The sequence below is a fragment of the Ictalurus furcatus genome, chromosome 29, assembly GCF_023375685.1.
Source record: "Ictalurus furcatus strain D&B chromosome 29, Billie_1.0, whole genome shotgun sequence".
In the NCBI taxonomy this organism is placed as follows: domain Eukaryota; kingdom Metazoa; phylum Chordata; class Actinopteri; order Siluriformes; family Ictaluridae; genus Ictalurus; species Ictalurus furcatus.
This window is the reverse complement of record NC_071283.1, coordinates 10,183,908-10,204,397: the sequence shown is the minus strand read 5'-3', so window position 1 is coordinate 10,204,397 and position 20,490 is coordinate 10,183,908. Positions and strand designations below refer to the sequence as shown.

Below are 20,490 nucleotides of genomic sequence, written 5' to 3'. Positions count from 1 at the left end.
AGGCAATGGAATTTTGGCTAGCCAATCATATCATATACTCATTCGCATGTATGGGCAATTTAAATTCACCATTACACCGTCATGTTTTTGGGAGGTAGAAGGAAACCAGAAAACTCAGAGGAAACCCACTGAGACACAGGGAGAACGTGAAACTCTATACACAGACAGTAACCAGAGCTCAGGAACCAACCAGGGACCCTGGAGACTGACTGACATGCCTCAGTGCCACCCTAAAACTTTTATCTTTCAACAAGTCTAATCTTTAAACTCATATATGTGATTATAATGGATAATAATGCTGAATTTTGTCACTGTACAGAGAAACAAATGGAAAACCTTGTTTCATGATTGTTGCAGTCAAGAGATGATTGGGAGTGATTCCTATGGCCCCAAGTAGAAGGTTAACCAAAAAGGAGGTTCAGGAATGAAAGCTGTCTAATGAAGTTGTGAAGACTTGTTTATAATCTGTGAAAAATCTATCATAATGGATAGCGAATGGTAATTGTTACATTCTGTCAATATACATGTAGTACATGTGGGTATATAACACAAATTCAAAGCCGTTACTCAATATGTTTTTTTATGCAATCCGTGTGTTCTCGTCCTGCGTCATCATCCGCCGCCAAAGTTCAATTCCAATACTCAAGAATGCCAGTACTGGGGACACATGAACTCACCCCAGATGTGTTCTTGATATTGAGGACGCATCGGATGCAGACATGGGCACACCGAACCCGCATGAACACATCTCAATTCTCACAAAGATGCATTCTATGTCTTCTTGTTCTTCTGTGTTAATTCTTTTTAAGGTAGGCTGAGCTACCATTCTTTGCATTCTTAGAATTGAGAAACAGCCCAAAACTACACCAGCCCAAAACGTACACCACGTAAACAACAGATAGTATAGAACGTTTTTTCATAGACATTCTTTTGAAGCTTTCTCCAACTTTCTAATACTGGAAGAGATACAGTAATTCCAGTCACTTATAGTTTCCCAAAGTTTTTGTGGTATATACTGTATGTGTGATTGGGCGCTCTTGTGGGTATGTCCCTGTGAACAAAGAGTCCCATCTCCGAAAAGATAAATGATAAAGATATAGAGGTTAAGTCTCAAGTATTTGACCTGAGAAATAATGAAAGTATTAGTTTCAATGAATGTCCTAAAACAAACAGCTGCCCTTAAAGATGGTGCAGTGGGTTGTATGGTTGCCCCATAGCTTCAGAATTCCCAGTTTGACCTAGTGCGTGTTACTATGTACAGTGCAGAGGTTCACACATTCTCCTCCTGGGTTTTCCTGAATGTGCAGTGGACTGGTGTCCCATCCAGGGTGTATTCTCTGGGATAGGTGCCACATCCACCACATTTCTGACCAGGTTAAAGTGGTTACTGAATACGTTTTATAATCTTTTCTCAGTACAAAGAACTGTGATGAAATTCTTTTCTGTGGAAATCACATGGACAAAGATTAGTCTGAACAATGCTGACATATTCCTTTAAGTAATAGTGCCTTGGGTTGTAAAGGAGCCCCAGAGATCTCACCAGGTCTAGATCTTTCGCTCCAATCCATTGCACCATTCCGACCAAAGCGCGCCATACTTCTTCATATCCGTAGCTGTGTTTTTGCGCCTCAGTCAGTTGCGTCAGGCTTGCTAGTCTTTAGTAAAAACAAAAAGTTTGAGCCCATATGGTCCTTTCAAGGATGAGATTTCAAGCAGCTGACTATTGTCAGCAACACAATAATGACAAGCTACACAAAAAATACAGATCGTCTTGCACGGAGACAGTCTTTGCAGTGAAGCAGAGCTCAGCGCATGGAGTGTGAGGTGCTGTCCATAAATACATGATGTGAAGAAAGATGTCTGAGGATGCGAACAGCGCAGGCAGCACTGACCGATGAATTATTGATGCACTGCAACAACATCTATATTTCACAGCCACTGCAGATAGCACATGCACAGTAGACAGAGATACACTTTATGAAAGTAGGCTGTATTTATAATAACAGTTTGTGTAGAATCATGTATGCACTTTGATAAGGCGTCAGATCTGACAAGCTGATAGGGATGAATGGATACCTTGTTTACCCCCCAGACTTTGTACAAGTGTATGTTTTTTGGTACATGTTGATAATGATATTGATACTGATTCCAAAATGAGTAACCTACTTAGTAGGGGTGTAACTGTACACTCTGGCGATTTGATTTGATTCACGAATACTGGCTTCATGATTTCGATTTGATTTGATTCTCAGAAATCTTTTGAACAAAATTATGAGCGAAAAGACTCGTTTTTATTTCAGAATCATAAACGATGCAACAGTGTGCACTTTTGTCTGTATAAAGCCAAATAAATAAAAAATTGCTATGAACAGAGGTTAAATATTGCAAAGTGCCTGACCTGGGGACTTTGAAAATGATCGACCGAAGCATAATGAGCCGGGAAGCAGAAACAGAGCTCCAAAATCGGCTAAAATGCCCGTTTTCCGCTGCCTCTAGGGATCGAAAGCTGCCGAAGAGCTCTTTTTACCAGTTATGTGGTGGTCATGGAACTGCGTAATGCATGAAATAATGCGATCACGTCACCAGCGCACTCTGTATATATTTTCACTCTATGGGTTGCACAGATTTGGACCTCTGATATTCAAACAGTGCAGCTGCATTACATGCATAATTACTAGAATTCTGATTTCCATTATCTGAGTGGCACATTTCAACGATGCGCATGTCACGATGTATCGTTACACCCTTACTACTTAGTATTAAGCAATCATCGAGGACAATTTTTTTAAAGCTCTGTTTATATTGGTTTCCGCCTGTTAGCAATGAACAGGAAGGCTGACCTGAGCGTGCAGAGCAGTATCAGTGACTGTAATCTTTCAAAATGAACTCCAGGAATTGCAGGAAGTGTAGACCCTGGCGAGCAAGGGGAAAGTATGTCAGTGCTCAGTGCTTGCAGAATTGAAGTACTCTCACATAAGGCTGCCTTCTAGCTCTCCATTAAGCATACTATTTTCAATCATATTACTTACATTGTAGAAAGACGATGTAGTTCCTCCTCCTGGTATTCACACAGAGCTCACGTTGCAGTCTGCGTTGCTTTTATTGCCATCATTAATTGTGAAATATGGCCAGATTGCTGTCATTTTTGAGTCGTCTGTTCATTAGCGTGACAGCACGGACTTGGCTTTTCTCACAGATACCAGTATCAGAATCTACGCATCCCTACTTACAGTAATTCCAATATAACTGACAGAGTGTATAAACACATCAGTTTGCTGTCAGCACTTTACCAAGATTATTTATTCCACATGGCTGGTCACGGACGGCTAATTGCGTGTGAATGAATGATTGTCAGCATGTTTGCGTTGAAGACAGTGCACGTGGAACTTTGTTCACCTGACAAGTGTGTGTTGTGTCACGAGTTTGACCGTGCTAAATAAGAGTGAGGGAAGTATAGAGAAATGGAGAGAGATGATGGAGCAGCAGCTGGTGGGTGTGTAAACAGAGGCATTGATTGCGGCAGGGTGAGAGCGCCGGGACGATAATTGATTAGGGGAATGGGAGCGTTTTCTTCGCTCTTCACCACACGCAAGAGGGTCTCGCCTGCAAATCTGAACTCGCCAAGAAAACACTTCACAGCACACCTGCTTTTTCTCCTGCCAGTTCCAGTGACTCAGACACCTGAACCCAAGCTTATGAGAGGATGGAAGACTCAAATCAGACCGTTTTGTTGTCAGAGGCCAAGACAGAGTGAGGTTGAGACAAAATAAGCCATGTTTATGTTGATGTTTACGGTATGACATTGGCTGGAAAACAAAGCACAAACAAGTCGTGGTCTAAGAGTACCGTTAAGCTAAAAACCTGTTATGGAGGAAATAGAGTGTAGGAATTACACAGGCATGAAACTTCCAGTATTAAATCTCTACCTTATACATTCTCGGTATTTTCGTGGCATTTGGCACAGGTGGTGAACTGGCAGAAAGAGGCGTAATTGTAGAAATGGATTCAGCTTGAATGAAAACATTACAAAATTGATTACAGTCTTGTGTAGTTTTTACATGTTGACATAATGTACATTTTACATATATATATATATATGTACTGTAGGGTATTCTATATATACTATACTATATGTACTATATATAGTACTATATACTATTCACTTTCAGTCAGTGTTTATTATGCATTTGGGGTCTTCACCTCTGTAGCAGTTAGATTCCTCCAGAAGTAGGTCGCAATAGTATTTTTTTTCTATTGGCCTTGGAAGCTGACAAAGGTATTTAAATATTCTGTAGATTTTGTATATTTTAAATAAATACACGCCATATATATATATATATATATATATATATATATATATATATATATATATATATATATATATATATATATTTAATGTGGCGTGTATAATTCAAATATACAAAATGGATATTCAAATTCTTTCATATTGAAATACTTTTATTTTTCTACCAGAGAGAGCAAAATTCTGAAATCTTACATCTAGCAAGTTTAATGACAGTATTTGATGTTTCTTGCGTAAGGACGCATCAACTTGTTGTAGATCAAATAAATTATTCAGTTGTATTTAGTTAGTATTTAGGCGAGGCAGCCTACTTGAAATATATGTCTAATAAGCGCAACCATTCATTCTCTATGGTCTTTCAATACAATTTAATTGTAAATGAAAAAAATAAATAAATAAATGAAATTGGACACTATCTTCCAACAAGATTACAATCCAAAAGGAGTGGGAAAAAAATCAATAGGAAAAAATTGTTTAAAAAGAAGTGTTGTCAGGATTCATTTGCTCTCCAGGAATTATTTGAAGAAGACAATGTACTGTATATCTTGGCAGAGAAGAACAGGCAGTGATTGGTCTAGCAGAGAACAGAGATGTCAGGAAGACATGAGGTGAATTTTAAAAGAATCCAAAAACCGTTCACATTATCTACAAAGTTCGAAGTTATCAGAGAATATTTCCATCAGATTCAGAAAGCAAGATTCAAATGTTTACACTATTTACATAATGTAATGCAGAAGTATTTGCCCCCTTTGAACTTTTCCACACTTTCTACAAGCCCTGGAAAATCATCTGTAAAACCTTGCATATGTTTTTATGCCGTGTTAGAATTTGTTCCTCTTGTTTATTTTGTACTAAGGACGTCCAAACGTTCGCCGTCAACTAAATTTCGACATTATATTACCTTTAAACTACGTTTAACCGAAGACTTTCAGAAAATTTGTAATTTAAAAAAAAAAAAAAGAAGAAGACGTGAACTCAGTTCCCATAATTCGGACATTACATGAAAGCACTACCATCAATTTAAAGATGTAACTTGAAGACTCATTCTAGGATACGGACACACACACACACACACACACACACACACACACACACACACACACACACACACACACACACACACACACACACACACTGATGGTGTTTCATGAGCCCTTTGCGAGGACTGTTCACTTTTAATATAATGGGGGTGTAAATTTCGACATGCGTAGCTGTGTTATAGTATTGTAGATGAGCTTTACGATTATTAGCATAGACTCTGAAACACTAACTCATTCGGTCAGCGTATTATTACTGCTGACTGCCAGCTTATACGCTACACTTAGTATCAGGGTTAATACGAGAGAGAGAGAGAGAGATGAAAAAAAGGATGAAAGGAAGGTTGAGTGAGCAAATTAGAAATGAAAGCAGAATCTATGTAGGATTAAGAGAAAGCAAATCACCTCTAACTTCAGCTCTTTTGCCATGTCACATAACACATATGCAAAAGGCTAGAGATGCCTGGTCTGATAAGGCCTGAGTGATATCAGTATGTATAAGGGCAAGTATGTGGAGCAGCAGGGTCAAGACGAACACACACACACACACTTGTCAGACTATGTCGTTGTGAGGACCTTCTGTTGACGCAATTATTAATGCAGCAGGAACATTGTTGGGACATTTGGTCATCACAAGGATATAAAAACATGAACAGGCGCACACACACACACACACACACACACGCACACACATATACATACTCGTTATATCATTATTAGGACCTTCTTTTGACATAATTATTAATTAAGCAAATGATTGCTGTACCTACACCTAAGTATAACCCTAATTATAAACTTATTCATCAAAAGGAAACATTTTGCCCACTACTTTGCGCTTCTTTTCTGGATATTTCTTTTTTCAACTAAGTGCCATGGCGTCTTCCGGATTCACGCCTTCAGTTATTTTGAAGCCCAAAGCTGGAAATTTCTCTATTACCACCCCTCAATAACAATATTATTCAGGTGCAACACACACACACACACGTACGCAGCAACACAACCTCCACCAAAGTGTGAAGCGTCCGTCACACTGAGAAAGCTCATTCCTCTGCACCGTATTAGGATGCCGCCCTGGAGACAAATGTGCTTTTAGGTCACGCGGCAGAACATTCGCTTCGACATACGGCAGGAGCGTGCACGAGAAACCAATTACAAAAAGCGCTCAGCCGTTCTGCATGCTCCGTCTCTGCTAAGTACGAGCTCGCTCTATTCAAATGGGTGCATTTATGTGGAAACTAATTCCACATAAAGTAATCTTCCTTTCCATTACTAATACACTATCATATCTGAAAATCCCAGATTATTGAGAAATGGCTCATTTGCAATGCAAATGTAGCTCTTTCTCACATCATTAAGGATTTTTTTTTTTTTTAAACTCGTTTGATTCATTTGCCTGCAAGACTTTGAATATTATCAAGGCTTGTACCTGGTTTATGTAATTACAACAACAGCAAGAAAACACTTCAGAAGTATCGTTTACAGTAGGAACAGGCTTACTGTTTTTGTTTTTTTTTTGGGGGGGGGGGGGGGGGGGGGGTTCCAAAGAAATGTTGCACCATTTTTGTATTTCTTTGCTAGAAGTGAGTCAAATTGTAATCATGTTCCCTTCTCCTTTAAGTGGTGCTTTTGGTGATTCACAAAAGTTTTCCATCTATCTATCTATCTCTCTCTCTCTCTCTCTCTCTCTCTCTCTATATATATATACAAAGACCCCGACTAGGTTATATACTATATAATGTAATATAAGCTGACAAAATGAATGCATATATATATAAAAGACCCCGAGTGGGTTATATACTACATAATGTAATATAAGCTGACAAAATGAATATATATATATATATATATATATATATATATATATATATATATATATATATATACACACACACAGAAAGACCCCGAGTAGGTTATATACTATAAAATGTAATATAAGCTGACAAAAGTTTTTTTTTATAAGCTTTTATATATATATATATATATATATATATATATATATATATATATATATATATATATATATATATATATATATATATATATATAAAAGACCCCGAGTAGGTAGTATACTATGTAATGTAATATAAACTGACAAAATGAATATGCATATATAAAAGACCTTGAGTCGGTTATATACTATGTAATGTAATATAAGCTGACAAAATGAATGAATGGATGGACGAAAGCAAACTGAGCAAATCACCAAGTCCTCCAGAAGACCGATTTCGAACTGCATCGGTTCTGATTCACCATGGATTGACCCATATATTATTCTAATCATCACTGAACCGTTAGTGGATATGAGATGGAGGTTAATTGTGAGCAGCTTGAGCAGTGCACTCATTGTGGTCTCATTAGCTGAACTCTATCAGCCTGATTCAGAGTCAATACTGATGAATGACCTTACCAAAGTATCAGCAGTCAGTGTGTAACGTAATTATTTTTAGGAATACACTAAAAAAAAAAAAAAAAAAAAAATTTGTGGATGAGGCAGAATTTGAGGAATTTCTACTTGACCTTTGGTCAAATAATGCGCAACAAATACTGAATCCCACATGATTTATTTTTTTCCCCTGTACTTTATTTCCGTATTTATTTTGTACAGTTACGGTGATTTGTGCTTTATACAGTGAACTAATTTTCAAAACGATGTCAAACATGAACAGGCGACGATCCGTTTGTCCTTTGTGTAGCTGATTGATCACATTTTGACATTGTGGAGAATTTCCTTAAGGCAAACTACTACAAGAACTTCAACACTAAGACATTTGGTCAAACTATTAAACATTTTTATTATTAATTCAACTGAACACAATGCGCCAATTTCTACTACATCACTTCCCACAGTTGTTACGTCATCTTGACATTAAACTGGACAGACTGTTGGAATAAGGCGTTGTGAATGTTATATAGGCTGATGTGAGGTCTCATGACTGGCTTATGCAAGAGCTCTGGGAAGGAAAGTGTCACCCAATATTTTTTGACCGAGTGAAAATAGAATTAAAAAGCTGCCATTTTTCTGACACATGGACAGATGGCAGTCCCTCAGAAGCAGCCTTGACTCGAATACCCTGACACAAAAGCATAATGGCAGCAGTCTTCAGCTGTTATTGAACCCGTGACATGGGCAGGCCCCAGTCTATGCGCAAGAGGCACTCCTGCTAGCTGAAGTGGCTTGGCCCGGGCTGATCTAGGGTCAGGTGGTAATCTGCTTGTGTGTGTGGTGGGACGTGCAGGATCAGACGTGTAATCCCTTATAGCAGCGCAACCCTCCTCAGGCCGGCCTACACCACAGCAGCCAAGGAAAAAGAGCTTAGCATCTAGAGGGGCTTTGGGGGATGAAGGGAAATGAGTTCAACCAGGATGGCAATACCAGGCTAAACAAAAGAATCAAGACGCCGATTCCGGTCTATAGAGAAGACCCAACTATTTTCTTAAAATGATCCTACATATAATCACGGGAAGTTTCTGTTCCCAGCACGATGCTGATTATTTTCATCGCATCATTCTTTTTTATCCATTTGTAGTTACATTTATATTTCTACATTTATACATGTGGTAGAAAGTCGACAAATTTGTCGGAGGTGAATAAATTTTATGACAAATTTGTTCCTGTTATCGCTTACATTATAGTAGCTATAAACAGGTGTTCCCTTACCAGCCTCTCTTTTTTTTTCCCCTGGGAAACTGGAAGAATATCACGATTTCCCCTCGAGCTAAGCATTGTAGTACGCAGCGTGCTCGGAAAACCGACACTGACTTCGTTTACTTTCGACACGTGCATTTGTTATGGTTTATGTGCTGTCTCTGCACCTGTATTGTCATTGGTAGTTTCCTGTACGTGTCATCATTAGTCTCAGTTGTTTTGTGTTCACCCTTGATTACGTTTGTCATTTAAACCCCTCATGTCTCTTTGTCTCTTTCGCGAAGTATTACGTGAGTTTTCCGTATACCAAGCGTTTCTTTCTTGGTTCGTGTGTTATAGTTTTGATCTCGTTCTTGATTCTTGTTTTGCCTCTTTTATGCCTGTTTGCTGATCGCCTGACCCATTGACTGTTTATGACCACGTCTAAGTTTCACGATTTGGATTTGTCTTTCTTTGCCGTTGTCTTTCTTGCTGTGTTTAAGTCTCTGGTTTATGATTAGTTTTTGCCATAGTGTTTTGCCTCAAGGTCATAGTGTCTTTTTTGTGTTTTGTTGGTTATTAAACTTGAGTAATTCTGCACTTGCGGATTGTGAGCACTTGAGTAATTCTGCATGTCTCCACCTTGAATTCGTGACAAACACATAAAAACTCAAAGACTTTCCTGTGGTGGAAAACGTACAGACTGTTACAAAACACTGGAGACTCCTTCCATAAATGTTAAATAAACATCCCCTTACGGAAAACGTCACTATATCAACAATTTATTATTATATTTAGATGTGTTCCTGATCTGCTTATTATTGTTTTTTTGTTGTTGTTGTTGGTTTTTATTTGCTTAGGTGTATAGTCTGCGGTTCAAGTCCCTGTGTAAGTTGTTATAACAGAAATGATAAAGTATAACAATAAGTGCATTATTATAAAGCTGTGATTTGAATGACTACTATTTGAAGTACTACTGTTATAGGAAATTAATCAGCACTGATCACTGATCAGATTCGAGAATTCAGCAGTGCTGTTGTATAAACCTCGAACAAGCGATGGCATTTTTATTTCCTCATTCCAGTTGGATGGAATGTACTAAGCTACTGTCTTCAAAACGCTTAGTGCTAAACTGTCCTCCCTGAAATGCTACCTCCTCTTTCATTCTCGCCAGCCAAATCCCCACAATCCCACTCTCGTCCTGATCAGAAGCGTCCATTTTCCCATCCGCCTCCAACTCTGATGAGGCAAGGTTCACACATTATTGCATGATGCTTCTGATTGCGTGCAGGAAAAGACAGACAGACACGCAGATGGGCAGACGGTTGTTTCTTTTCTTTTATTGTTTTTTTTTTCCTCCCTGAGATTTCTCAGTCCTGCTGTTTAAAAAAACTCATTCTCTTTCATAGCCCATTGATCAAAAGCCAGCGTATCCCGCGGGTTCACTGTCTGCTCCAGCAGCACCCAGCATTAGATCTGGCCTTTTCTTCCTCTGAAGGGTCTGATGATGTGCTCTCACACGTGTGATGCCTTGCATTTACGATCAAATGTAGCTTTGAAATTTCGGCGGACGTAAACTCTAGCCCAGAGCATGTGGTCTTTGAAGTGGGTAAAAATTAGAAAGTTGACTTAAAGATGCAAGTGAGAGCTGTCAGTTCTCTAAACTCTTTTCTTTCCCACTTTATCTCCTTTCCTTTAAGAGATTTCTCAAAGCTTTTAGATTTTTTTTTTACATAGAAATTCTTGAATGTAGTCATCCGAGCTGAATCTTCCTCATATTTTCATGTATTGCATCTATATATAAATATATATATATATATATATATATATATATATATATATATATATATATATATATATATTTTTTTTTTTTTTTTGCTCATTAGCATTTTTGTCATGTTTTGCCATTGCCAATTTAAATCTTTAATTGGCCTGGATTTTCAGTCTCAGCACCATGGCGGGCGTGTGTCTCATTGGAGAGAGTGCGGAGTGAGCAGGCCTCAGTAATAGAGGTTAAACATTATTAATAGGCAATTAATCAATCTGCTGAGGGCAGGTACTTCGGTGTCCAACAACAACCTGCACTGTGCAGCCACCAGTATGTGATTTGAATATGGAGATTTTAGTTTATGTAGTAAAGTCAAATTAGATGTGAAGCTGTGGTATTGTGGAAATAATGAAAATAATCATTATTATTAGGGTCTATCTGGCATTTTGTTTATAAATGAGTTAATACATAAACTTCATCACTGTGGGCTACTTTATTCCCCAGTGGTGGTATGTTTGGTGTAATATTAAAGAAATTAAGTTTCTACCTGAACATCCAGGATGAAGACATCATAATGACTTTGACTAATCAACATTGACTATTCTATTTATTCTGTTCTATTTAGACATGAAGCCTCGGTATAATGAACTGGAGGAGAAAGTCATTTTTCACTGTATTTTTTTTTAGATGTTCATGTACGCCATGGGATTAATTAAAAGCAAACATACACATTAGATATAGAACTTGTCAACTGTAATGCTAGTTTTACAACGTATAAGCGTATTAGAACGTATTAAAAGTGCATTAGGTAAGATTCGTGTTTATTTGTTTATTATTTTTCTCAAGATTCACACTTATTTTCATGAAGCTCCACCCACAGGATCTTAGGTAGCCAGTGTAAACTGAGCAAAAAAAAAAAGAAACGTCCCTTTTACAGGAGACTGTATTTTAAAGATAATTTTGAAAAATCCAAATAAGTTTTACAGATCTTTATCGGAAAGGGTTTAAGAATGTTTTTCATGCTTGTTCAATGAAGCGTAAACAATTATTGCACATGCAAGTGTGGAACAGTCCTTAAGACACGAACAGTTTACAGGCGGTGGGCGATTAAGGTCACAGTTAAAATAGCTTAAGACACTAAAGAGACCTTTCTACTGACTCTGAAAAACACCAGAAGAAAGATGTCTAAGGTTCCTGCTCACCTGCGTGAACATGCCATAGACCTGCTGCAGGGAGGCATGAAGACTGCAGATGTGGCCAGAGCAATAAACTGCAATGTCAGTAATGTAAGACGCCTAAGACAGTGTTACAGTGAGACAGGAAGGACAGCTGATTGTCCTTGCAGTGGAAAATTACATGTAACCATGTGTGTGTGTCCCAGACATGATCGAGAACTTGTAAATGTCTTGGTGGAAGAGTGAAGTAACATCTCACAGCAAGAACTGACCGATTTGGTGCAGTCCATGAGGATGAGATGTACTGTAATACTTAAAGCAGCCGGAGGCCACCAGATACTGACTGTTACTTTTAATATATTAATATTGACCCCTCCTTTGTTCAGGGACTCATTAGTCCATTTCTGTGAACAATGAACAGGTGTCCACATTAGGAAACAGAGCAGTGATAGAAAAAGGGAGGTGGTGAAATGTACTGTGTGCCCTGGGGAATTTGTGACAATTTGTGTTTTAGAGTTTACACAATGTGGTCTTAATAGGCTCACGTGTATTTTTTTTTCTCCTCCTGGGTTTATTACAATTTATTAGTTATTGAATGAGATTTAGAGATTGTTCAATAAGGAAAATCCGAAAGAAACAGATTGCATTTGAACAATATGTGAAGACTTCATTTTGTTAACATAACTTCATTGTATTATGAACTGAAGTGAAATTCACTCATCATATCATGACCCAGCAACACCCTGCTAGTATCGACAGGTTAACAGCAAAGACTGTCTTCCTACTTCCCTCAGGCCAGGATGGAAATAGCAATGCTTAAAGCTAACAGTTCCTGACACACCCCAGCGGCATCGAATTGCCAAGCTGTGTCTTCAGCGCCATTACTAAAACTCCGAGCACGCTGCATATGGCTATTTTGTTTAGGATTAGTGTGATCTGAGCACTAACAATGTGTTCTTCCCCTAGGCGATGGTGGAGACGGTGAATAACCTGCTGCAGCCTCAGGCACACTCGGCCTGGAAAGCGTTGTCAGCAGGAGAGCAGCTGCGCGCTGCCACCATGCTGCTGGACACGGTGGAGCAGGGTGCCTTCGTGCTGGCCGACAATCTGCTCAAGACCGACGTGGTCCAGGAGAACACCAACAACATCCGTAAGTCTGCGCCGATCACATGCTGAAGCTTTATAGGTACAGAGTCATGGGTCAAACCATTATCCTGGATTATCACACTTTTAATTAGGATGTAAAAAAAAGATGGTGTGAAATAAAGTTTGAAATAACAATTGAGTGCAAAAGTTTGCCCCCCCCCCCCCCAAAAAAAAACAAAAAAACAAAAACAAACCTTTGTTTTACAATTTATCTACAAAACACAGAATTGCAGAAAGTACAAAATGGAATGTGGGTGTATTATGCAACAAGACAACAATCCAAAACATGAGGTATAATCAACAGGTCTTCCAGACATGCATGATAAAGTATAGCACAAAAAAGGGGTGATTGTTACATCTGAGTGGATCTGAACTCTGCTCAGAGGGTATAAAAACCGACACAAAAGCAAAATCACATTCATAAAGGCAGTTGTAAACGTTTAACCGATGAACTAATTTACTTTATTTTCCCCTTTTAAACAAAAGACCTTGTTTTCTAAAAAGCAAACATTAAAAATGATATTTCTGCAGCGTATCAATGCTAAAGCCGAAGAGCAACGGTCTTAACAAGTCTAGTTTAAATATTCAGTTTGCCTAAATAAATATTTAATACTGTAATGGTCATAAAGACCATGATATTGTGTCGTAAAGTTATGCTGTAAATTTTTCATACGGTTTTAACCATAATCAGAATATTAGAGCTAGATTTTTAAACTCAGGGTTGGGGGAAAAAAAGATTGTTTATGGTAATGTAACCATTTTTCCCTCCCACATGAAATCACATACATTGGTTTAAAATGTGACTCTGCTGTCACACATTTTTATTGTATGTCTAAATATTATAAAGAACTAAATGGGAATTCCATTTTTTTTTTTTCAAGAAGATAGTTATGAATACGAGTTAGTGTTTGAAACAGATAAGTGTGGGGGGGGGGGAGTCAATATTATACCTGAAAATTACCATTCCAAAGTTGATTTTTTTTTTCTATAAGAGCATATCCCAGTGTGTTTTCTTCTTCTCATACCCCAGCATTTTTTTTTTTTTTTAACCAACACTTCTAATGTTTTATTTAATACAGAATATCATACTTTTTTCAAAATCCAATTATAGTTATGTTTAGTGTTATGGAATTTAAAGAATATAAACTGTATATGAACAATATAAACTAGGAACAGTCATTCCCTCACCAGTCAATAAGACGAGAATTCACAGTGTAACCACAAACACTTCAATCCTGAAGATTTTCCTGGGCTGGAAAAAACGATATGTTCTAGCATTACCTCTGACTGTTATGAAGCACTGATGCTGGAGACTCATTTCTCCCTGTCCTTAAAAAATAAAGTAAGTTCAAATGTAAGATTAGGAATGTAATACCGCAAACTTTTCTCTTCGGAACATCTCTATATCAGCTGCGGTCGGACTACTGAACTCTTTATCAGGAGTAGTATAATCTCACCCGAGGGGTTTTTGGGCTTTAGGCCACATTGATCTTCACTCCTTTACTATGTATTCAGAACGAGCATTTTATTGGCTAGCTTGGCCCAGTCCCAGAGGCTTAGACTGCTCTGATAGACACAGATAACACGTCTGGAGCAGCTTTCTCTCTGTCTAATTCATTTCATTACGGAAGTGTGCAGGGGTTGGGCGCTGCCCGTGCATTGTTCGATGTAGGAGTGTAAAGGTGAATGTTATGTGTATGGTTTAGTCATCAGATCTCAAAGTGACCTGCATCACAATATGTCTGCCTGTGTAGCTTGGAGGTAATCAGCAGATTTTAGTCCTGTACACCAGGCAGAATTATTTGCATGCTGCAAGCAGATATTCTACATCCTTTACATTGAGACGCGGGGAAGACATTTTGAGGACACCCACATGTTTTTGGTAAAACCCCACATCTGTTATATATATATAGTGAAAGTCAGCACTCGGAGGATCAGGATGCTCTTGATTTATGCATGCACACGCCACGCTGTGTATTTCTCCAAGGCTGGAGATTACATGTAGCATGGTGAGGTTAAGAAGTGTTGTGTACTGTATGTGTGGCGTGTGAGAATGGATTTGCTGATACAGTGCATCTCCTTCCTCCAAAACACAAGGATTAAGTTAGAACCGGCTGCCATGGCAACTCTGAAATGTAGGTCTCTCTTGCCATGCTGGAGAACTGAGCATTTTGGGAATTAATAAAATGGAATTTATTGTGTCTGGCACCCAATTTATCTGGATATTAAGGGATTCAGGGCGGTGAGAGAAAGAAAGAGAGAGAGAGAGAGAGAGAGAGAGAGAGAGAGAGAGAGAGAGAGTGGGAGCAGGAGTCACTCCCAACAAGCTCCTTTATGGTGCTGGTTTTATGCCCTTCATGCTGCGCTGAGATTAATCAGGTAGGTTTGACACGTTTAGCACACCTCCAGCTCCTGTTTGATACACTTAGTTTGCCACGTTATAGGGTTTGTTTGGCCTACTTGTCCCCTGTGTCATCCACCTGGCACACTGGACTCAGAACAGAGATGGCCGTAAAGCAATGCTCTCATTATGATATTCAGTGATAATTCTCATCCAAAGTGAGGTTCTAATGCTATGCTGATCCAAAATGGAGTCCGTAGCAAAGTGAGGCTCACTGGTCCAAAATGGGACCCATAGAAGAATAAGCAATAATGCTATTTGATTTCAAAATGGAGTCCATAATAAAGTGAGCCCCAGGGCTGTGATGATCCAAAGTTCATATTAAAGTGCTGGAATCTGTACCAAAGTCAGCCCCGTTGCTATGCTGATCCGTAATGGCTCCATGGCAAAAGAGATCCACAATGCTATGTTAAAAATCAAATGCGTAGTAAAGTGAGACTCAGTGCTGTGCTGATCTATAATGGGTCCATGGAAAAGACACTCTAAATGTTATGTTGAAAATCAAGTGCATAGTAAAGAGAGACCCAGTGCTGTGCTGATCCAAAAAGGAGTCCGTTTCAAAATGAGTCCCATTGCCATGATTATCAAAAGTGGAGTCCGTAGTAAAGTAAGCCCCGATGCTATACTACTCCAGCTTGTAGTAAAAAGATGCCCTGACTATGCTGATTCAAGGAGTCTTTAGCAAAGTGAGCCTTTATGGTAATCCAGTCCAAAACAACTTCCATCTTAAAGTGAGCTCCAATGCTATACTACTCCAGAATGTCCTTTTAGTTTAGAGTAAAAGGAGGTCCTAACTAAGCGGCTCCAAATTGGAGTCTATAGAGTCTATAGCTAAGTGTGTCTTGATAGTATACTGATCCAAAACCATTGCAAAGTCAGCTCTAGTCATGTGTGGATCCACAATGAAGTCCGTAATGAAATGATCCCAACACCAGTATAATTTATTTTTTAAATGCAGTCTTCATTAAGGTGTGCTTCAAGGCTATACACTCAAACACAAAATGTCCATGGAGCTAATAGTAAAATTGACAGATCACTACGGCATGACTCACTTTGATATTTGTCTAATTTTGTATTATCGTAGCACTTGCTCACACTTCATATTGGACTCTGTTTTAAATCATAATATCATTGAGGCTCACTTTTTCCCAGGTGCAGTATGCTCAAATTGAAGTCTATAGCAAAAATCAGTCAAGTCCTATGATAATCAAAATGCAAGCCCTAATGCTCCAATTTATATTAAAATAAGTCCCCAGCTATGCTAATCCAGATTGGACTCTATAGCAAAGAAAGTCCTAATGCTATTCTAATCCTAAATAGAGTTTATAGAAAAGTAAGTGTCTAGTGCATTGCTGATCCAAAGTGGAATCTGTAGAAAAGAAAAACTGAAGCTATGTTAAAAAATCAAGTGTATGTGAGGATCCAAAATGGAGTTCATAATCCGATGAGTCCTAACTCCATGGTGATCTAAAGTGGCGTCTATAGTAAAGTCAACTCCAATGCTATACTACTCCAAAATGTCCATGTTCTGGTATAATGAAGCACCAAGTGTGGTTATCCAAATAGCCATCTGTAGCCAAATGAGCTATAGATGGTATTTCGATCCAAATTGGAGTCCACATGATAATCAAAAGTGGAGTCTATAGAAAAGTAAGTCCCAGTGCTGTACTACTTCAGAATGTCCATGGAGTTTATGCAACCCCAGTTCCAAAAAAGTTGGGATGCTGTGTAAAATGTAAATAAAAACAGAATGCAATGATTTGCAAATGTCATTAACCCATATGTTATTCACAATAGAACATAGAAAACATATCAAATGTTTAAACTGAGGAAATGTACCATTTTAAGGAAAAAAATAAGGTAATTTTGAATTTGATGGCCGTAACACGCCACGAAAAATGGGGGGATGGGGCAACACTTACTTTTCCAGCCTTTTGTTGCCCCCGTCCCAACTTTTTTGAGGCGTGTTGCGGCCATCAAATTCAAAATGACGTTACTTTTTTCTTAAAATGTTACATTTCCTCAGTTTAAACATGTGATATATTTTCTACATTCTATGGTGAATAACATATGGGTTTATTAGATTTGCAAATCATTGCATTCTGTTTTTATTCACATTTTAAACAGCGTCCCAACTTTTTTGGAATTGGGGTTGTAATAAAATGAAGCCCCATGCTATAGATGGCATTCCGATCCAAAATGGAGTCCATAATAAAGTGAGACCCAATGCCGTACTGATCTAAAATGTATCCTATGTCATGTAAAGTGAACAACAATCATGTGTGGATATAAAATGGACCCAATAGCAAAATGGAGTCCCAGTACTATGATAATAAAAGTGGAGTCAGCCCCAGTGCTGTGCCAGCTCCAATGCCGTGCTGATCCAATTTGGAGTCTATAGCAAAGTCAGCCAACATTCACTCACTGTGACATGTCCTGCTCCTGCTTTCTGAACACGTTAAGTGATCCTCCACCAAACTGCCAGTCTGAACCAAACTTCAGTAGCCCATAGATGCCCATTTGATTTCCCAGTTCCATTCTGTCTGAAAACAGACCACAATATGATAAAGTACTGCTTAGAGTTTAGTGTATTGCACAGTATTTCAGCATTTCAGTAATGCACTATATTTTGAAGCAAAGAACACTGAAATGAAAAGGAAATAAAAAAATTCCTCATTGGTTCAAGCAAAGATAAAGCACCTCAGTTAGTCAAAGAGATCTGACATGCCATATTCCTATTGTTGAAGACACATGGCTTTTGATCCCGTGCTGTTTGTGTGTACGTCCTGTCTCATAAAATACCAAGCAGATTTGCTGACTTAAGCATGTTATTTTCAGCATCTCTGACAATGCTCTGTGCTCAGCGACTCATGGCGCCTTAAGGTTTTCCGAATGAAAAGTACGCCTGTGAGTCAGTGGCCTCACTTGCCCTAAGCAGATTCCACTTTATCTTTCTATTCTTTGTTATATCAGTGAATACAAAATAAAAACCTGTGAATAAAGCGGCGGAAATCAACTGAGCACCAGTGTGCTGGAGAGCACAAAAGTATCAATGAACAGTTTATTTGGATAGCATGTTTGTTTGTTTTATTACTTGATCCCCATAGCAACAATTCCATCAATTACAATAATATGGTTAGAAATGCCTTGATGAAATATGCAAGCAACTGGGCTTTTTTTTTTTCCCTCACAATGTTGACAGACATTAAAACTTATTACCTGTTCATTATTAAATTTCTAATAGTACCAGAGAGTAAATGATGCAATGGTACCCCGCATTGTTGCAAGCCTATAATCATGACCCTGAAGTATTTTGGCACGGTTTTGTTAATAGCCAGAGCTAATAATCTGTTCCTGTTTGCTTGTTTGCTTTTGTTTATTTCCTGCAGAGCTGGAGGTGGCTCGGATGAGCACAGATGGCAACCTTCCAGATCTGAAGTTTCCTCAGACTGGAGACCAAAGCAACTCCATCCACCTGTCTGCCAACACCCTTAAACAACATGGCAGGAATGGTAGGTCACCTGCAGCTAAGTGTAGGCTTGTATTATTAAAGCCCCTTGTCAACCTATTTTCATAATTAGTTTCTTACTGTAAGCAGTAGCTTCTGTGGTGACTTGACCTTTTTCTTGATTTTTAAAAAGAAATAGCATGGGGGGATGGGCGGGAAGGGGGGGGGTTAATAGTAATATAGTAATTGTAAATGTAATCTCATACATTCTTTACTGCATGGTGTTCCATATTTATCTCCATTTTTCATAGACAATAATACAAAACTACTATTTTCCTATGTAACTGGAAAAGGGGGGGGGGTCTAACTTTGACATAACAACAACAACAACAACAACAAACTGATATGTCACATGACCAGGAAGTGCTGATTGCACTTCCTTTTCTGCAATCACATGGCATGGTGAAGGTCATCATTGGAGGGTTCTCAAAATGTGATTCATTATTCAATACTTAGGCAAAACTACTTAAAGGAAAAAAGAATATATGCTGTCTGAGATTTTTTTTAACATTTATTTTTTGTCATTTAAACAAGTTTATATATTTTGATTATTCTGTTAAATGGTAAAAAGTAATTGTTGCCATATGGCAACAGCATGCGATAATGGAACTGTGGTATACCGGTTCATGAATTGAGACAGGCCTGCATAGCAAAACGACTCTAGGCTTCTCTAATAGTACATTTACATTATTTTTTACACAAATTAAATTTTATGTTTCAAGAAAAAGAATTAAGAATTCAAGAGAAAAATGAAAAAGATACTTCACCCAGAACATATTCAGAGATTTCTTTTGGCCAATTTAAGTTGGTAGAGATGACATCTTCCAAAGTACCAAAATCTACCAACTAGAGAACCTGAACTGACCTCTCATCGCCTGAGCAACCATGCGCGACTCTCCAGTTAGTTACAATATTGTTAGCATTTTATATACACTATTTTACTTCAGTTTGTGTTTTGTAATGGCAGGTAATTCTACCTAGCGTTTTGTGTAACCACATTATTATAATACTTGCTATTTAAACATTTGAGAAGATTGAGAAACCAAGACTGCAGTGTATATTACACATAAAATCTTATAATCGTAGAAATGGAAAGATATGACTGATCTTGCCAAGCTTCACTGAAAATAGAAATTGAATATACACAAAAAAACTGGAATATTACTTGCTTTTGAGAACCATACGGTGAGAAATATGGACAAAATACATCACGCCAGGCAATGTTCATGACGTGCAAAAATAATGGCCCCATGTTGTCAACCTTACACACTTGTCTAGCAATACAAACGCTTAGGAGATGCCACGAGAAATCAATATCCACCCAGTCCAAATAAATCATAGTTCAGTGCATATATATTACTTCAATCTACAATTGATAAATGCTTATTAATGAGCTTTAAGGAGTCATTAAATTGAAGGTATGTGATGCGGTTAAAAAAAAAAAAAAAAAAAAAATCTAACCGAGTCCCAATATCAAACCCTCTTGGACGTCCCTGACCTATTGAGACTTTTCACTTACAAATTTGA

General features: G+C 38.2%; 1 protein-coding gene across 3 annotated transcripts in view; it reads left to right on the top strand.

Moving 5' to 3' along the window:
- LOC128604116 (adhesion G protein-coupled receptor L3-like) overlaps positions 1 to 20,490 on the top strand; it is a 344,541-nt gene that overhangs the window by 260,534 nt on the left and 63,517 nt on the right. For all 3 annotated transcript variants that reach the window (XM_053618945.1, XM_053618946.1, XM_053618944.1), the window contains exons 10-11: positions 12,875 to 13,058; positions 18,845 to 18,967. In XM_053618945.1, coding sequence (XP_053474920.1) covers positions 12,875 to 13,058; positions 18,845 to 18,967 — 307 coding nt within the window. The remainder of the gene's footprint in view (positions 1 to 12,874; positions 13,059 to 18,844; positions 18,968 to 20,490) is intronic.